This window comes from Dissoconium aciculare, assembly GCF_010015565.1.
Source record: "Dissoconium aciculare CBS 342.82 unplaced genomic scaffold K489scaffold_10, whole genome shotgun sequence".
Lineage (NCBI taxonomy): Eukaryota > Fungi > Ascomycota > Dothideomycetes > Mycosphaerellales > Dissoconiaceae > Dissoconium > Dissoconium aciculare.
The window spans coordinates 274,348-291,795 of NW_022984960.1; the positions used below are offsets into that span (position 1 = coordinate 274,348).

A 17,448-nucleotide genomic window follows, 5' to 3' on the forward strand; every position below is an offset into this window, starting at 1 on the left:
GACGAAAAAGACCTACACTAGTTCAACCAGGCAACCGCGAATGGGTAACAGTAATACAGAGCATCTGCGCCGCAGGCTATGCCATCCCACCCTTTATTATCTATAAAGGGCGCGTCCACATCTCTGCGTGGTATGAAGACGCTGATGTCCCTTCGAATTGGAGGGTCTCAGTCTCTGAGAACGGCTGGACCAACAATAGCCTTGGTTTGGAGTGGTTGAAGCATTTTGACGCGTATACAAAGACGCGTCAAGTAGCAGGGTACAGGCTACTTATCCTCGACGGCCATAAGAGCCATTTGAACCAAGGTTTTAAGGACTATTGCCTTGAGAACAAGATCCTCACCTTGTGTATGCCTTCACATTCATCTCACATCCTCCAGCCTCTCGACGTAGTATGTTTCTCACCGCTGAAGAGAAAATACTCTGAGCGTGTCAGAGGCTTGGCACGGAACCGCGTCTTCTATATCAACAAAGAGAACTTCCTTCCAGCCTTTAAGGACGCGTTTTTCGACGTGTTTACGAAAGAGAACTGTCGAAAGGCCTTTGAGGCAACAGCGATAGTCCGTACAGACGCGCAAACAGTCATTGATCGTCTTGATATACGTTTACACACCCCTCCTCGACAGCTATTACCGGAAGCAGCATGGGAGTCCCAAACACCAAGCAATTCGCATGAATTCGGATCTCAATCACGGCTGATTAGTAGCTCTTTCCTTAGATCTCCACCCGAAGCTAAGGAAGGGTTCTCACAGTTGGTAAAAGGTGCTGAGTTGATGCTCCATCAGAATGTACTTCAAGCTGCACGGATTACAGAGCTTGAAGAGCAATTAGCAGTATTAACTAAGAGAAGATCGCGCAAACGGAAGCAGATACAGCAAGGTGGATCTATAGAGTATGGTATTGGAGCATTGCAGGCAGGCGTAGATGCGGGTCTGAGTGCTCAACAATCGAAAAGGACTCGTGATAAAGCTGGTCCTGAACGAGGACTTCTAACTCAACGACGATGTGGAAACTGCGGAATAGCTGGACACAACTCGCGAACCTGCCAGCAGGATAGAGATGCTCCTTCTGAATCATATCCTAGCATAGCAGCTGTATAACTAGGTATGTAGTCAAATAAACCATGTTTGCAGTCACCTCATTTTCAATGCCAAGGAAAAGTGGCGGGTTCGGTGGTGTGGCCGGCTCGCTGATGGATTACGTTAAGTTGATGTGATCATAACAGCACAAGCTTGTTGAAGCCCAAGCTTTTTCATACGTCGGAAGAGCCGCGTCAACGCGTCTCGGACGTGCATGTGCATGTGCTGACGATCCAGCAGCCAAAATTCCAGCAGCCCGCAGCCGAGGTTCCTTGAGCTTCGGCACCACAGAGTGGGCAAAACAGCGGGCAAAACAGCGCGTGAACTCCTCACCGACATGGATGCCGCCAAAATTAACAGTACCCAGCACTGCCTCGTTATCGCACTGATCTCCTCATTTGACCACGCATGATTGGTTTGCTTTGGCACTAAACGTGTTCCTCGGTGTCGCACGGCCGATATTTTTTAAGCAGCTGCCTGTTGCGTTTCCCGGCCGTGACAGTGGAGACTATACATATTCTGTTTATAAAGAAAAGTCGATAGCCAATTGACCCGAGCTCTCTTGACAACATCCTCGTCTTGTAGATTCACAGAGCAGCAAACATGTCGGACCTCGCCACCATCCCGTACGACGCTCCTCTATCCTTCCGCGAGCCCAGCTTCTTCTGGACCCGTTACTACTCCGCTCGTGGTGCAAGCGGCACCCTCTTGACCCGCAAGGATGTGCCATTCACCGACTTGAGCGGCAAGTGGATCGTCATCTCTGGTTCCAACAACGGTATCGGACGTGAGGCGGCCATCTACTTCGCCCAGTGTGGCGCCAACTTGATCCTCGCCTGCCGAAGCCCTCCTCCTCACGAGCGCCACCCCAACGATGTCGTTCAGGAGTGCTTGACCGCTGCTAAATCTCGCGGCTACGAGAAGTCCACCGTCGAGTGGTGGGAGATCGACATGACCAAGTTCTCCACCGTTGAGGCATTCGCTAAGCGATGGCTCGACACCGGACGTCCTCTGGACATTCTGTGCAACAACGCCGGTATGGGAAGCAACCCCGGTGGTATCGGCAATGTCCTCAAGACTGGCGACGGTCTTGAATTCGTTCACCAGGTCAACTTCGCGGCTCACGTCCTCCTCACTCTCCGCCTGCTCCCCAGCATCCAGAAGGCTAAGGAGCCTCGCATTGTCTGCACCACTTCCTGCCTGCACTACCACGGAAAGTACCGTCTTTCTAACTGGGACGGCAGCGGCTGCAAGCTCATTGAGTTCTACGCCAACAACAAGCTCTACTTCCAGATCTGGGTCGCTGAAATGAACCAACGTCTCCTTCGCAATGAGAAGCTCAAGCACATCACCATTAACGGTGTTCACCCAGGTTTCGTCAACACCGGCATCTGGAACTTCCAGGTCGGCAAGGGCCCATTTCAACTCATCGAGATTCTCATCAAGTTCATCCTCGGCTGGCTCGCTGGCTTCGTCGGTGTCACCGCCGAGCAAGGCAGCTACTGTATTCAGAACGCTGCGACCAGCTTGGGTGCCGGCCCCAACCCTGCATACCAGGGTGTTGGTGTGAGCGGCGGTAAGGGTGGAGGACGATACTTCAACCGTATCTGGGAGGAGGTCGCCATGCCTCACGCTGCCGACCCTGACGCTCGTCTGCGTGTGTGGAGGAAGCTCAACGAGGAGCTCAAGCTCTCGGAGAAGGGTCTCCTCGAGGGTCTTGGCCAGTAAACGGGATTTTCTTGCATCTTCTTCGGCTTCTTTTTCCTTTGTTCTATTGGAATGGGCTTTTCGCAACGGAATGTATAGAACATGCAGGGCGCATGATATGACGCTGGCAGCATTTCACGAACGAACGATGAAATGTCCCTTGTCGGCTTGGGCACGAAAACAATCTAGACTATTTATATGGCAATGGATCGTATGAAACTCGCACGATAATCCCACTCACGGTGTCTGACAAAAGTCCCCAACCATTTGGGCTCTAACAATAATAATGATAATCATTGGGCCGGTGACCGTCGCAACTCGAGCCAACATCGAGCTTCCTGTGTTGGAAACGACCCAGCTCAGAAAACGATCCTGCAATCAAAGATTTCAGCACAGCGAGATTTCGCACACTTCAGCACTCCATCGGCCCATCATTATCTACCTAGCCCCAGTAATCCCAAAGTAGGACTTCCGTGTCTGATTGCTCCAGCTCTTCGTCTCGTACAGGCGTGCATCCAGACGGACAACTGTGATTTGAAGAACGACATCATAACCCTAGGCCGATGTGTTCATCATGCTAGCACGCGACCCTGATAATTGAGGTCCGCACACGTGGCGCCGCTCCACACTCTGCACAGCGCTGCACGATCCCTGGCACGCCTGCCCATCGAGGTACACGCGACGCCCCCCATGCCCTAGCGGACGGATCTACAGTATATCAAGGGCCAGGAACAACTCCTGGGCAAGGAACGGCGCCAACGAAGAACCAGTTCGGTCGTCTCTGCGCTCACACATGCTGGACTTCACGTGAGCCGTTCGGAATCCGAAGAAGATTCTCGGGCGCACGGACGAATCACCTCTCCCCGTCCGCAGATGTTGTCAGATACATCAGACACAGCATCTGAAAGCGCATATTCGCATGGTCCGACAGTGCGCAAGAACAGCTTGCTAACATCAGAACGTAACCCAGTTCGCCAAGATTTAGAGATGGACAATTTAAGAGCAGAGGATGATTTACAAGACGACGAAGAGACCGGATTGACGCAGCATGAGAGGCGTGAGGAGCAACAAAGAAAGCAGAGGAATACCCGACTCGATGAGCGTTTCGCGGGCGAGTCAAGCACATCAAAGACCGAGGAGCAATTGACGCAGATGGCTGTGTTCAAGAACATGGCCATAAATGCGGTACTGATAGGATTGTGGTACGCCTTCTCGATCTCGATTTCGGTCTACAACAAATGGATGTTCTCGGCAGACAATCTGGACTTTCATTTCCCTCTATTTATCACTAGTATACACATGCTGGTTCAATTCCTCCTGGCGGCCCTTGTTCTATACCTCCTGCCACAATTCCGACCAAAACGGCCCGAGACCGACACGGTCTCTGCATCTGGTGGCGTCTACACGCGTTTGCACGACGATACAGAAGGGCAAGAAGTGACGGCAGACGTGAAGCTTCAGCCGCTCATGACACCATGGTTCTACTTCAGCCGGATCTCGCCTTGCGGTACAGCTACAGCACTCGACATCGGTCTAGGAAACTTTTCGATGCGGTTCATCAGCTTGACCTTCTACACCATGTGCAAATCCTCGGTCCTTGCGTTTGTGCTTGTTTTTGCATTTCTTTTTCGGCTGGAAAAGCCGACTGTAAAATTGTGCTCTGTCATTGGGGTCATGACCGTCGGGGTGATCCTGATGGTCACGGGTGAGGCGGAATTCAATGCCCTCGGCTTCTTCCTTGTGATGTCGGCCAGTTTCTGCTCTGGGTTCCGCTGGAGTTTGACGCAGATCCTGCTGCTGCGCAATCCTGCCACGAGCAATCCGTTCTCCAGCATTCTCTTTCTCACGCCTGTGATGTTCCTGGCTCTTTTTCTTCTCGCTATGCCTATTGAAGGCCCGGTACAGGCTGTTGAGGGATTCCGCGCACTCTGCGAAGCTCGTGGGACATTCTACAGCATCTTGCTCCTGCTCTTTCCCGGAACTCTGGCTTTCATGATGGTATCGGCGGAATTCGCTCTCATTAAACGGACCTCGGTGGTGACGCTCAGCGTCTGTGGAATCTTCAAGGAGGTCCTGACCATCTCGGCAGCAGGTGTCGCCTTTCATGATGCGTTGAGCCCCATCAACATTTCTGGCTTGGTCGTGACCATTGTCGCTATCGCGGCTTACAATTGGATCAAGTACGACAAAATGACAAGGGAAGCTCGTGACGAAATTCATAAGAAATTACATGGCGATGCTCTGGACGAGGACGTTGATGACGAGCCCGGCCAGTCTTCTCTTGATGACGAGGTTGCTGCAAGTGGCAGTACATATCCGCTGGGGAGGGATAGCCTGACCCTTGCTACAAGCCATGCTGGCAACCATTCTTCACCTAGAGAGAATGCTGGCCTCGTGTCAAATAGCAGAACACCATCTGAGGATGTACGATAGACGAATTCATAGCATCCCATGAAGTATGTGCCAACCCCAATGGGATCACAACACTAGTCTGTCTGTGACAAGGTGAATCTCAACATGAACGACATATGGCCTACGGCAAAGAAAAATCTAGAAACTGAATCAACATCTATGCTCTTCTAAAGTACGACATTATACATCGTCAAAAACATCCCTCTATAGTTCATCATGCTTCCGGTCCGGCCGTCCGCTGTCTTTGTGCAGATCTACACCGTTCTTCTTTCGCCATTTGTCCCATGTTGTCCGAAAGTCCTTCTCCATAGCTTTATCCATTTGGTCAGGCAAAATGACGATATACTCGACATGCAGAGCACCGAATTCCGATCCGTCGCCTCTCCAATTGTGCGCCGGCATGCCCTCGTTTGGAATAATCTCAACGGTGCCTGGCTGTACAACCTGCCCTTGTTTCCGCGAGAGCTGTACAATGTGGCCATCGAGATGTGTGAGATTACGAGTCCACTCGCCCATCCAAGCTTCCCGAAGCGATAAGACTTCTCGCCAGAAGAGGTTTTGATCCTTGCGGCGAAAAAATGCACCGTCGACACGTCCGGATTGCTCCGAATCAATCTCCGCCGTCTTCTCCATGATTTGCACGATGATGTCGCCAGCCGCGTAATCCGGCGATTCGTCTGCTTCGTTTTCGTAGCTCACGCGGTGTCCGCGCGGCGTACCCTTCTCGATGACAATGTCGAATACCTCCTCGGACTGTATCACGCGCTCGCCTCTGCACGTCTTACATTTGTGTTTGACTGTGCTGCCACGCCCGCCGCAGACGTCGCATTGCATTTGCATCTGCTGAAAGATACCTGGCGCAAGTTGATGTTTTTGGAGAATGATGCCGTGGCCGCTACACCGCGAGCACTGTTCGCGTTGTCCGTCTTCTGAGCCGCTGCCTTCACATTTATCGCATATCTTTTGCTTTTTAACTTTGAACTCGTGCTCTGCGCCATTGTAGAAGTCTTTCAACGGAACACTGATGCGCACTTCCATGTTCGGCCCTCTGCGCTGGCCTTGACCGAAGTGTCCTCCACCACCGAAGAATTGATTGAAAAGATCGAACGGATTTCGACCTCCTCCTTGGCCGCCGCCTTTTTGATGCTGCTTAACTCCTTCGTGGCCATGTTGATCGTAGATTTTGCGCAGATTGCTGTCACTTAGGATTTCGTATGCTTCGGCGATCTCAACGAACTTGTGCTTCGCAGTCTCGTCATCGGGGTTCTTGTCGGGATGGAATTTTTTCGAGAGGGATCGGTACGCTTTTTTGATCTGTCGCTCGTCTGCACCTTTGCTGAGGCCTAACAACTATCCCGTGGGTCAGCGCAAAGTTCTGGGGGATACACCGTGATGGACGAAGGTTTGGCATACTTTGTAGTAATCTTCAGCGCCGAGCGCTAACAGTGGGAACAGGCATAGCCATGCCAGCACTGAGAGAAACTGCATTGGAAATGACTAGCACGTGAGATCTGGCATGTGAATGTTTCCGCGGATTCACTTCGTTATGTACATAGAACTGAATATCAATGCATCGTCGCCAAGTCATTCAATTGGACTCTGCAGAAGGAGATGTTCGTCAGACGTGATGTTGGCTTGATAGCAGTTCGGACTTCAAAAGCTCTGATTCGGAGTGTTAATTCTTCCTTTGCGCATCTTGACACTGGCTCATCAAAAGGCCACCTTCGACTTGTCGCGATGACGAATTTAGCTCCGGGAAGATGCGCGGTAGGTGCGCTGTCACGTGGAATCCGCTTTTTCCAATGTTGTCGTCTTGCATAGGGTTACAAATCGAGAGCGCCTCACTTTTGCATACAATTTGGAGCAACTCAAATAATGACCAAACATGTGCTTCTTTCATACCGCGACGAGCTTCGGGGGCTCCTGAACGGTCACCATGGGCACTATCGACCAACACTTGCCAGGGACAAGCCCTTGTCCTGACGCCCTCGACACTCGGGCATCAATAGATAGCCACAGACATTGCAAGTGCTATCAAGGCAATATATATCCCTCCTAGCTCGGCCGCGGGCGATCGTCCGGTAGGTGTCTTGCGACATAAATGGCACACATTTTCGACTTGACAAAAACACAATAATCGAACGATGAGCCGATATTGATTTGTTAAATTGATATACTAAGTTATCTTTGGATAGGAGGTCCATATTCCAGTGATCTCCATTGAGAGATGCAACTGGCCCTAGAGTGCTTGACCTTGATCAATGCTTTTAAAGGAACTTGGAATACTGTGTGCGCCATCCTCATCAAGATGTTACCGACATCACCAGGCATATGCAACTTGTCACTGCATGTCTTGCGGTACGAGGATAGATTGTTCTGCACGGGGTACTGGCAATATACCCTGATTGCTTGCAGATGCTTCTAGGACTTGAGCATTGCAGTACACCATCCGAGAAATTTGAGGAGGACGTCACCCCAAAGTCTCTCTACAGTACTAGCTCGTGCAGCTCAACGATACCTAGATAGTTCCGCATTGTTGCGTTTAGAGCTATTCGTCATTCATTGCCACAAGATGCTAATGCTCAGAGATGTGCATCATGCTTCCCGTAAATGTTTAGGAGACTTTGAGCGTGGAGCTGCGAAATGGCAATATGCAGGCAATTTCTCAGGGTCTACAGGTACATGCAGCACAGTACATCAGGTCTCCCTCCATTGCGGCATAGCCGTCGCGCGACCAAGAGCTCCGAAAGTGTACCAGATTTGCACGCATTTGCGTGGCAAGGCATGATCATCAATGTATCAATTATGGTCCAGTTCGTTGCAGACCGGAAGCCGACGCAAGAAGATCATTCCGAGGCATTTAGCGCCATGCCTGTAATTTTAAGGTCTCACAACCTCCCAAAAGCTGTGTCTGCCTGTACGTATATGTTTATTGTACAGGAATGTGGAAATCCTGTACGGTGGAATGCAGAACTCTGTTTTGCCGCGTCACTGCAATCAGTTTTTAGCTGCTATGCGACCGCATAGACCTTATTACTGTCCGCATCACAAGATTCGTTTTGCAGAGCGTCGTGTATGGACCATTCTGATGGATCACGACCGATGTCACGTGAGATTTCCAGGATGCGCAATAACGGCGCTCAGACAGATAAGGGGACCATTGTTCTCACGATCAGCACGCGCTTGCCATGATGGGTACGGCACCCCGACAGTTGTGTCATCGTCGATTCACTGGTGTTGCACGAGTACTTCTCATCTCTCGGCCGAGCCTTAGGTGGGCAAGCGTGAAGATCGTGTCTCACGTGAAATTGGCCGGGGCCGGATTTTTCGACGCCAAGAGGTCTGATGCTGAGACGACGGACGATTTCTCCGGATCGATATCAGAGTCCGTTGGCGCAATCATGGCCTCCGCAGATCATGGCGAAGAGTATGTCACCGTTGATTTGGCGATGATCACACTGCCTTGAAGATCGCTGATCACTGGAAGAATACATCAAAGCAAGTGTACACCAACACCAGCGTATGTGTAAAAGTGAGAATGATTGCTCACCCATTGCATGATTCCCTGCATTTGTAGCCCCGAGGTCCAATCTCCTCTTCACACACAGCACGCCGCCGTGGCTGTCATCAGCCTTCTAGAGGCCTTCAGCTAGCGGACCGAGTGTGTCAAGTGTTGGATATGTGTATGTGTATGCGAAGCGAGGACAAGGAGCCGAAGCGAACATGCGGAGAAGGTCCAAAGACGGGCGCCACCGATCGTGGCAGCCTGGCGTGCCTGGCAGGTCGGCCTTCGCCAGGATGTCAAGTGGTTGCACGCATCAGGATGGATGATTTCGCAGCAAGACAATTGGTTTTGCAAAATCGAGGACGACATCAGCCCAGTGGCATGCCCACTCGCCCGGGATCACGCGCTGACCCGGGAGTTTTCCTGGACACGACTGCGTTGTGGCCGTCACGATCGTCCCCCTACGTTCACGTCAACCCCGCAAAATATCGTGCATTGCATTCGAAATCATCCCCTTGGCGGGCGATGAACATGTCAGAGTGTGTCAAATGATTGCGGCTGCCACACATGTTGTGCATGAACTGACATGACTGCTGATGCCCAGCGATGAGCAGCGGATGCCATGGTCCGGATCAGGTTTCGAGAAGGAATCTGGGCCAGAGATGGCAACGTGCGATAGAGCGAAGCAAGCTTTTGCAGTCTAGTGTATTGGCTATGTGTAGTTCAACTCAACACTTTTGCTCGCGACCATTGTGGGCATGCCGTGCCATTCATTCCTCCTAGATTCCCGTCGATGGTGAACATTGGGAAGGATCATATTGCATTGCATATGCAGCTGGAGTCCGGCCGGCTTTGCTACTGTCATCACTCGCTTTCCGTCCATGATCGCGCGTCATTGCTGGATCAACTGTGTACTGTCCAGCAACCACATTGCAGCTCTGGCACTATGAGAATGCAGTACTTCGGTGAATACAGTGCAGTACAATCTAAAAGTACTGCACGGCAATGCGTAGTGGAATTGTGTGCCTGGACCAGATGACTTGCTTTGCCCTGTTAGGCCGAGGATCGACACATTGGAAGAAATCCAGGCTGGAACATCGCTACATAGTACTTGGCGACATTGCCTTTTGACTGCTTCATTTCACTGCCACAAGTACAGTAGCAACAGGTGGTCATGGTTTCTTTTTGAGCGGCAACAAGGCTGCCCGAGAGACTGGACCTCCTGATGATAACAATGCTGAAGAAGGTGGTGTGTCGCCAAGGTTGCAAATCAAACGGTCATGCATACCTCGCGTGATGATATCTTCGAGGCCAGTCGACTTTCGGAGCGCTAGACAAGGGTTGACGGCACGACTTTGCTTTAACGAGCGATCGGCCACTCTTGCCGTGTCCGAGGTTCAGCGCCGGCGAAGTCAAATTGTCAGCGAGTGCTTCGTTGAGTGCGATCGGCTCCTCCCCCGCATTGGACATGCAGACAACGGCTTGATCTGCTTCGAGCACTGCCGTGGCGTGTCTGGATGCTGTGAGCCCCAGCTGCGCGGCATAGTGGAGAGAAATTTGTCCCATCCTGGAACATGCAGAGAGTTTCGAGGGGAAAGTGCGCCATGACAATCGCCTGGTTTAGTCAGGATGGTGAGAGATTGGACTGCGAGTGTGTGTGGCTCGTCGTCACTTAATATGGTGGTTAACGCGCACCTCGTCCGACAAATCGTCCGCGACATGCTTTTTGCCCAACACACGTACACTGTCGCTTTCTCTCAATTCACAATCTCAGTCAGGCAATGTGGGTTGAGCTCCACGACTGCTGAACCTGAAGATTCGTGTCGACGACAATCCCGGAAATCAGCTCGAGGAGAACCGCGCGGGTGTGAAACGTCCCATTGAAATAGCTCGCAGGAGCACTACACATCGACCATGCCGGCCAACTTCTACAACCTCAAGCCGGAGGATATCCTCAGCTGGCCATCTCCCAATTACGAGCACCCATCCGAGCAGAGAACATGGCTTCCTGCCTTCGCCATTGTCTGGCAGGTCGTCACCACAATTCTAGTATGGGCAAGGTTCTACCTACGAATGACTCGGAAAGCGGGAGCTTGGGGATATGACGATGGCTTAACCATGTTTGCATGGGTACGTGTTGCTCCCATGCAGATGAATCGTACTCGAATCTAGGACTGATTTGAGTCACAGGTGTTTTCCATTGGCCTGACAACATTGGCTTGCCTGGAAGGCTGGGCGTTCTACCTCGACCGTCATACTTGGGATGTTCCACCCTTCTTCTACTGGAAAGCTGCTCAAGTAAGTCCTCACTGCCATGTCCGACTTCCTGTCGACAGGCCCGGAAATCTGACACCCGTTACTGTAGGCTGGTTATTTTGCCCAGCTGGCCTTCCTGTGGAGTACGTTTGGCATTAAGCTTTCGGTACTTCTCTTCTATCGTCGCATGGTCAAAGACACTGTGACGCGTGCGTGGCTGATCACGATCTGGATCTTCATCGGAATCACCGTTGGAGCATACATCGGCGTGTTCGTCACCTACGTGAACATTTGCGCTCCACTCGAAGCGTACTGGCTTGCCTATCGATTCGATCCTGTCTATACTACACCATTCTCCTGTATCCAAGGACCGTCATTTGATCTCGGCATTGCAATTCTGCTCGGATGCAGCGATGCTTGGTCTGTCGCGATTCCGTGCTTAATGCTGCGACACTACCAACTCGACGTCACAATGAAGCAAAAGATCGCGCTTAACATGATTTTCTGCCTTGGATTTCTGTGAGTTTTGAGCCACTCGACTTCGCGCTTTCTCGTGCACACGGCTAATGTTCATCACAGTGCCACCGGTGCCGGTATTGCTCGGTCATACTACCTCTGGCAAATCGCCCACTCGCCCGACATCTTCTGGGCGGGCTTTGACCTTTACGTGTGGTCGCTCGTCGAATGCCACCTCGCCATCATTTGCACATGCTTGCCCTCATTACGAGCGTTCTTCCGATACTATTTTGGCGAAGCGCGTCGGACCAATAATGGCAGTGGCAACCGCAGTGGCAACCGCAGCGGCAATCGAAGTGGCAACCGCAGCGCCAACGACAGCGCCAACCGCGACAGCCGTCGCTACAGTAAACGCAACACCAAGGACTCCTGGCACACAGAGATGACCAACGTGCGAACCGTCAAGGACTTTCCTCCTCACAGCCCACACAGCCCTGAGTTGCACAGCCCTCCAGCCAGCCCCTTCCCACGGGAGAAGTACAGCCCGGACGTTGTCCTCTATCCCAAGCACTCAATAGAGGACATGTCATGAATACGCTCTTTCGTTTTCTTTTCGGAGGATCTCGGCTACGATCCTAATCTTTTTTTTTTTCGCTTCTTTTGGGGAAGGAATCCTCGCCACAAAAGCATTCAGCTCGGCCCGGTTGATTGACCCGTCCCTGCTGCCGTCACGACACTGAATGAAACGGATGAACGCCTGTCTTGCTATCTACCTATGCTCATTTGCAGTGGTTGTTACTTTGGTTCTGGACGGGCACAAAGTCCACTAGACATTACGATATAAAAATTTCGGAAATACCAAAAACAACAGTATAACTTCATAATCTCATACTCATACATGCATGATCCCTATGCGTGCTTAATGTCTGCATCGGTCCAATGCGCCAGTTCTTCGGCCTCGAGAGTCTGAGCAATGCAACTCGCGTGTGGACCGCATGTCACGCGGGTGGCTCGCAGGGGTCGCGCTGTGACGGGACAATGGTCAGAATGCATGACGGTGTCCTCGTATCATTTCGTAAGGCTGGTCACCGAAAAGGCGAAAAGCAGTCACCAACCCTGGTAATTGTTCTGAAAAAATGACAATGACGAGGCGCACTGGCTTGCATAGTGCAGCAGCAGCCCTGTCAGCTGTGCCACCCAGGCGTTCTCGACCTCCACCAATTTGCGAAATTCAGGCTCGTGGCTCTTGAGCTTGACTCGAAACAGGCCATGCGTCACCGTCAGGACTTCGTTCAATTTAGCACTGCGCTACCTCTCATCAGTCGACAGTGATGACCCTCGAGGACAAGAACGTAAGCGCCATGCGTTTCCTCTGAAACGCGCCCAGAACATCCAGCACGTGAACATTGGATAAAAATGAGGTCGAGGGGGGCAAACCCCGCATGGTCCATCTCGTTCAATTCGCTCACACCATCAACACATTATCCTTGTCGATGGGACGAAACAAATGTTTGGCAAGTGTTGCAGCATGCGCTCGACGTACACACGTACTACATGGTAGCCGTGTTTGTCGCTGCTGGTGTCTTGTGCCCTGCATGGGAAGACACGAATTCACTCCACCTGGTCGTCTCCCGCCGTACTCCACTTCTCTGTACTGGCGACCACTCACTTCCGTCGATCCTCCAGAAGAAGAATTTGCGCTTCTCCAATGCATGCAGACGACGATCCCTTGAGCACATCATTTTCCTTCGACTATCGCCCGTTGGCTCAGACATTTGATCAATGCATCCCCTGAATGCTATCATCAAATCGCAAGCTGTGCAAAATTGCAGCAGCTGCAGCACCGTTTTGCCCCGTGCCTGAAGAAGGGACGTGTGGCGGGCTTGGGCCGCTTTCCGGCGGCAGCAGGTACAGGCGGCAAGCGCTCAAGTGGGCTCGAAGGCTACAGGGGAGAGCATCTTTGAACGCACCCACGAGCGCAAACAATATCTCACGCTTGCTGTGAGTAGATGAGCTTCATAACCTTGAGTTAATACTGCGATGTTCGACATGCGATGCCTCAAAATCTCATCAACATGACGGGAGAAAAGAGAGGGAGACGGGCAGACGGGAGATATGGCCCGCCCGCCACTTGTGACATCTGTGCTGGAGGCACAGACGCTACTCCACGAAGCACAGCTGCATGTCTCGAAAATCATATCACCTGCGCAGACACACACACTTCGCCTGCATCATCGAATCCTCATTCACAATCTGTACACCAAGGTAGGTGCGTGCTGGAAATCACCACAGTATCTCCCAGACCAACTTCATAGGCATGACAATGATGCAAGATCATCACCACAACGGCAATCGCAGCAGCCTGCCCCTGCAGTTCGACGAAGGCTACACTTTGGCATAATGGTATGGGATATGTTCCATTGCCAACATATACCCGTCATGAGTATCTTTGCCACCCCAGAGACCCGCCCGCCTGGCTGTGTTACTCCGCATTGACGACCGCAGGGTCATTGCGAGCGGCCATTTGACCCGCCGGTCATCCCAGATCGTCGGACTAGACAGGCAACGGGACGTGCTTCATTGATTTTCAGCTGCCATGTTCAAACCCAAGTGTTGGACAACGACTAGATGCCCGAGACGGGCCTCTCGCTAGATCGACCTCCACGCGTCGATCATGGCTGAGCGCGTGCTATGTTGTTCTCGTCTCGCGCGCCAAACCATACGAAGAAATAGACCTTGTCGTAAGAACTGTGATAAATGATCGTGACGAAAGCTAAGAACATGATGGTCAGTTCATCCTCCGATAGTTCAAACTGTCGGAATTAAATTCACTGGCGCGGTACGATGATCCTATCAGGCTATCAAAAACTATTTTCGAAGCGCGGACTTGAATCCACCATAAGTCAAGGTACCACTTGTCCCAGGCAGTCTCGGATTGCATACATTTGCTTTATCAATGTTGCGATAGGCATTGGCACCCCTAGTTAACCGTCCCATCAGAATGCGACTCGCGGGGCAGGATTCTACGTGCATATACAGCTGCACCTGTTACGAAGAGATTAAAGCTGAGATTACGAGCTGTGCCGCAGGCGTGCGATGAAGTCCTACTCTGCCTAGCGATGTGTCGAATACGCACTGTTGTCAAAAACAGAACAGAAGCAAAAGTACCCGTGAACTTTGACAAACATGACAAACACTGGCATAGACTCTAGGCTCTCCCGTGGCATGGTTGAAGTACTCTTGTAACTTCCGTTGTCAACAATCACTTGGGCACATCATGGAGGATGACGATACCATTACAGCGCATTTTACATGCCCTCCCTCCGGGATGCTGTTCATTATCCATTCGTGCTATGATCGGGCCTGCTGGGACCTCCTTATACGATTGCGAACACTGTACATGCAAGTCCGCGATACAGAAATACATGCCAACAGCCTCCCATCATTCCAACACTTCCAACGAGCCGTCGACCGTTGTTGTGATCCTTCCCGACGCCAGAAGACTCCTGCTGCAATTTCACGCGCTCGCTTAGCGGGTCGGCATGATGACCTCGCGTGCGCCGGGTCGTAGGATTGAACCCGATGGTTCATTTCCCAATGTTTTTCTTTGGACTTGGTTGTGTGACATCGCTTCGTCGTGAACATTGGCCGGAAGTGTTTGCTCAGCCGTGTGTGCAAGAGTAGATCTGTCTGTGCGCACAGAAGGATTGCGAATGATTGGGGTGAAGATTTCGCCTAGTGCTGGAATTTGTAGCCGCTCCTCGACGGCAGGCGCATTCCGCAAACGATCGGGAAAGTGAAGGCTCGTTTAGTGGTGGACTAGCATGGCCATGTCGACGACGCATAGACGACTATAAACCACGGCAAAGCCAAGCTCTGTTGCGACACAACTTATGTTGATTTTTAAAACCGAATGATTCACTTGTATATCTTCATGCGAATTTACGCAAGAACAGTTCCAATAGATGCCAGACCATTAAACAGAACTCCAGAATCCCATGCAAGATCTTCCCGATGCAATGTGACAATCAAACTTGAACTTTCTACCGAGAGTGCAACATGACTCCACGCCGAACAATCACTTCCTCTTTGCAGAGTTATCGACGCCGCTCCGAGGGCCGGGAGTCTGCGTGGACGGCTCATCGTCTTCTACCTCGTCATCACCCTCCATGATCATCCTTCGCTGCTCCTCCTCATCTTCCTCGCCTGCAACGGCGGTGTATTCCTGTCCACTGTCGCCCTTCTCGCCACCTGTACCCTTGTCCATGATGAGGTTGTCGATGACCCAGTACTGCACGGCATTCATAGCGAGTGGGAAGATGAATAGGGCAAAGGTAATCTCCAGCAGTTCGTTCCCACGGGTCCATCGGAGAGCCCAGTCGCCAACCCACGGCAGCCAGGGTAGCGCGAGCAGGAAGAACAGCACGCAGAATTTCATGAGCACCAAACCGATGCAGTAGATCATAAGCTGTTTGCCGTACCATCGAATGTTGGGAGGGTTGCCGTAGACACCGGATTTGATCGAGGCCGGCGGACGCGCGAGTGGAGTCCGCAGGAAGGCGGAGTGAAGGACTTTCAGCCAAATCCATAAGATTGGCACGCCAAGGGTTGTCTGTAACCATCAAGTCAGTAAGATTGAAGCACCGCATGTGTTGAATTGGTCCACTCACGTCAATAGCGAGATTGAGCAAGTAGAATGAGCAAGGGTTTGGAGTCCGGCCCCGACCGTCCTGTGCAGCCTCGCCGGCTTTGTGCACAACGTGAGCCGCCGCGTTGGCCATGTCAACACTGCTCAACATGCTTATAGTCAAGTTGATGACGTGTGTGAGCATGGACCCCAGGACTTGTTTGCTCACGTCGAAGATGAAAATCTTCCAGGGCCGCTTCGGGGTTTCTCGCCAGCGTTTCCAGACCAATGTGAGCAGCGCCAGAGCACCAAGCGCGCCCTGAACCAGCAGCGCAAACGGTCCCAATAACTGACACTCGGGCTTAGGCTTCTCTGCAGTGGGCGACTCCAGACTAGAATCTGCTGCCTTGTCAGCGGCGGCCGCACCATCTCCGTTGGGCGAGGCTGGTGCAGTGGCGATTGAGAATGAGCCTTCTCCTGTATTTGAAGTGGCCGTAGGTACCAACGCCGATGCCAGAGCCTCACTCTGCTCCATCAACGCCCAGTCCTCTGGAGTCAAGTTCAGAATGTCCTCCAGCTTGGTTTCAAATATCAGTGTTGAGCCTGGTGTAATCATCCCTGCCTGGTGGTCTCCATATGCCAACTCCGGTGGGATTGTCAATCTTCTCGATTGCCCTATGCACATGTCCAAAAGCCCCTGATCCCATCCTTTGATGACCTGGCCTGCTCCTAAAGTAAATTGAAAAGGCGCGCCACGTCCATAGCTTTCGTCGAAGGTCTCGCCTGTGGTCAAGGTGCCCTTGTAATTAACAGAGATAATGTCGCCGTCGCGTGTTGGTCGTGTGCATTTGGTGGGTCCACTGAGGAGATCGACCTTCAGGTCGCTGACTTCACCGGCCGTCAATGTCGCTGCTGACAGGATAATTGCCAGGCCAGTCGGCAGAGCGCTGAAGGAGCGCATGTTTGATGTCACGGAGATGCCGTGGGTGATGGTGTTCGTGATCTAGATTGCGAACATGTCCCAAGTATGAAATTGCGAGGTACTCAAGGATGGCACAATTTGCTGTCGGCGATGTTGGATGATCGGGATGCTGTTCACAACATGGACGTCGTCGTCCGGAGGCCTAGGGGTCCCGACTCAGCTGGGCAAGATGGCACGTGGAAGACTGGGCAGACAAACACCACCGAGAGACACCGCCGTCGCAGGCTAAGGTCAAATCTGCTTCAAGCAGGTATATATTCTTAACAAATGTGTCTCGTCAGGAAAAAAACAAATAGAACAATCTAACACATCACATATGTCTTGCAGACGTGATGCTCATGTGCAACCTTGGGATGGAAACATTGGTTAGGTAATCATTCATCATCCGGGCGCCCGAGCGCCTGTGCTGGACAAGGATGTGAAC

The 17,448-nt window shown here is 51.8% G+C and overlaps 6 protein-coding genes across 6 annotated transcripts; 4 read left to right on the forward strand and 2 right to left on the reverse strand.

Annotated features, from left to right (window-relative positions):
- Positions 1-1,356: 1,356 nt before the first annotated feature.
- On the forward strand, positions 1,357-3,025 carry K489DRAFT_382475 (WW domain-containing oxidoreductase). The gene has a single exon (XM_033605381.1). It carries the CDS (start codon positions 1,683-1,685, stop codon positions 2,805-2,807), a length of 1,125 nt encoding a protein of 374 aa, XP_033457580.1. The 5' UTR covers positions 1,357-1,682; the 3' UTR covers positions 2,808-3,025.
- Positions 3,026-3,761: 736 nt separating this feature from the next.
- K489DRAFT_307640 (TPT-domain-containing protein) lies at positions 3,762-4,994 on the forward strand (the record flags this gene model as incomplete). The annotated part of the gene is made up of 1 exon (XM_033600597.1): positions 3,762-4,994. A coding segment is annotated over one exon (1,233 nt), but the record flags the coding sequence as incomplete, so codon positions are not given.
- A 192-nt stretch (positions 4,995-5,186) lies between these two features.
- On the reverse strand, positions 5,187-7,009 carry K489DRAFT_342340 (putative DnaJ domain protein). The gene is made up of 2 exons (XM_033602295.1): positions 6,612-7,009; positions 5,187-6,548 (listed from the first exon to the last, which is right to left on the reverse strand). Exons 1-2 carry the CDS (start codon positions 6,684-6,686, stop codon positions 5,403-5,405), a joined length of 1,221 nt encoding a protein of 406 aa, XP_033457582.1. The 5' UTR covers positions 6,687-7,009; the 3' UTR covers positions 5,187-5,402.
- A 1,762-nt stretch (positions 7,010-8,771) lies between these two features.
- Positions 8,772-9,390, forward strand: K489DRAFT_35864 (uncharacterized protein). The gene has a single exon (XM_033602587.1). It carries the CDS (start codon positions 8,878-8,880, stop codon positions 9,253-9,255), a length of 378 nt encoding a protein of 125 aa, XP_033457583.1. The 5' UTR covers positions 8,772-8,877; the 3' UTR covers positions 9,256-9,390.
- A 927-nt stretch (positions 9,391-10,317) lies between these two features.
- K489DRAFT_382479 (uncharacterized protein) lies at positions 10,318-12,187 on the forward strand. The gene is made up of 4 exons (XM_033605382.1): positions 10,318-10,833; positions 10,894-11,001; positions 11,069-11,478; positions 11,539-12,187. Exons 1-4 carry the CDS (start codon positions 10,618-10,620, stop codon positions 12,005-12,007), a joined length of 1,203 nt encoding a protein of 400 aa, XP_033457584.1. The 5' UTR covers positions 10,318-10,617; the 3' UTR covers positions 12,008-12,187.
- A 3,306-nt stretch (positions 12,188-15,493) lies between these two features.
- On the reverse strand, positions 15,494-17,003 carry K489DRAFT_411795 (uncharacterized protein; the record flags this gene model as incomplete). The annotated part of the gene is made up of 2 exons (XM_033607850.1): positions 15,494-16,027; positions 16,086-17,003. The coding sequence occupies 2 exons, from the start codon at positions 17,001-17,003 to the stop codon at positions 15,494-15,496; spliced, it is 1,452 nt and encodes a 483-aa protein (XP_033457585.1).
- Positions 17,004-17,448: the final 445 nt, after the last annotated feature.

Excerpts from the sequence above, each read along its gene's own strand:
- K489DRAFT_382475 (XM_033605381.1), top strand. The coding sequence starts at position 1,683 with ATGTCGGACCTCGCCACCATCCCGTACGACGCTCCTCTATCCTTCCGC.
- K489DRAFT_342340 (XM_033602295.1), bottom strand. The coding sequence starts at position 6,686 with ATGCAGTTTCTCTCAGTGCTGGCATGGCTATGCCTGTTCCCACTGTTA. Across the intron at positions 6,549-6,611 it reads GCGCTGAAGATTACTACAAA|TTGTTAGGCCTCAGCAAAGG; the intron begins GTATGCCAAACC and ends CCCACGGGATAG.
- K489DRAFT_35864 (XM_033602587.1), top strand. The coding sequence starts at position 8,878 with ATGTGTATGTGTATGCGAAGCGAGGACAAGGAGCCGAAGCGAACATGC.
- K489DRAFT_382479 (XM_033605382.1), top strand. The coding sequence starts at position 10,618 with ATGCCGGCCAACTTCTACAACCTCAAGCCGGAGGATATCCTCAGCTGG. Across the intron at positions 11,002-11,068 it reads TCTACTGGAAAGCTGCTCAA|GCTGGTTATTTTGCCCAGCT; the intron begins GTAAGTCCTCAC and ends CCGTTACTGTAG. Across the intron at positions 11,479-11,538 it reads ATTTTCTGCCTTGGATTTCT|TGCCACCGGTGCCGGTATTG; the intron begins GTGAGTTTTGAG and ends TGTTCATCACAG.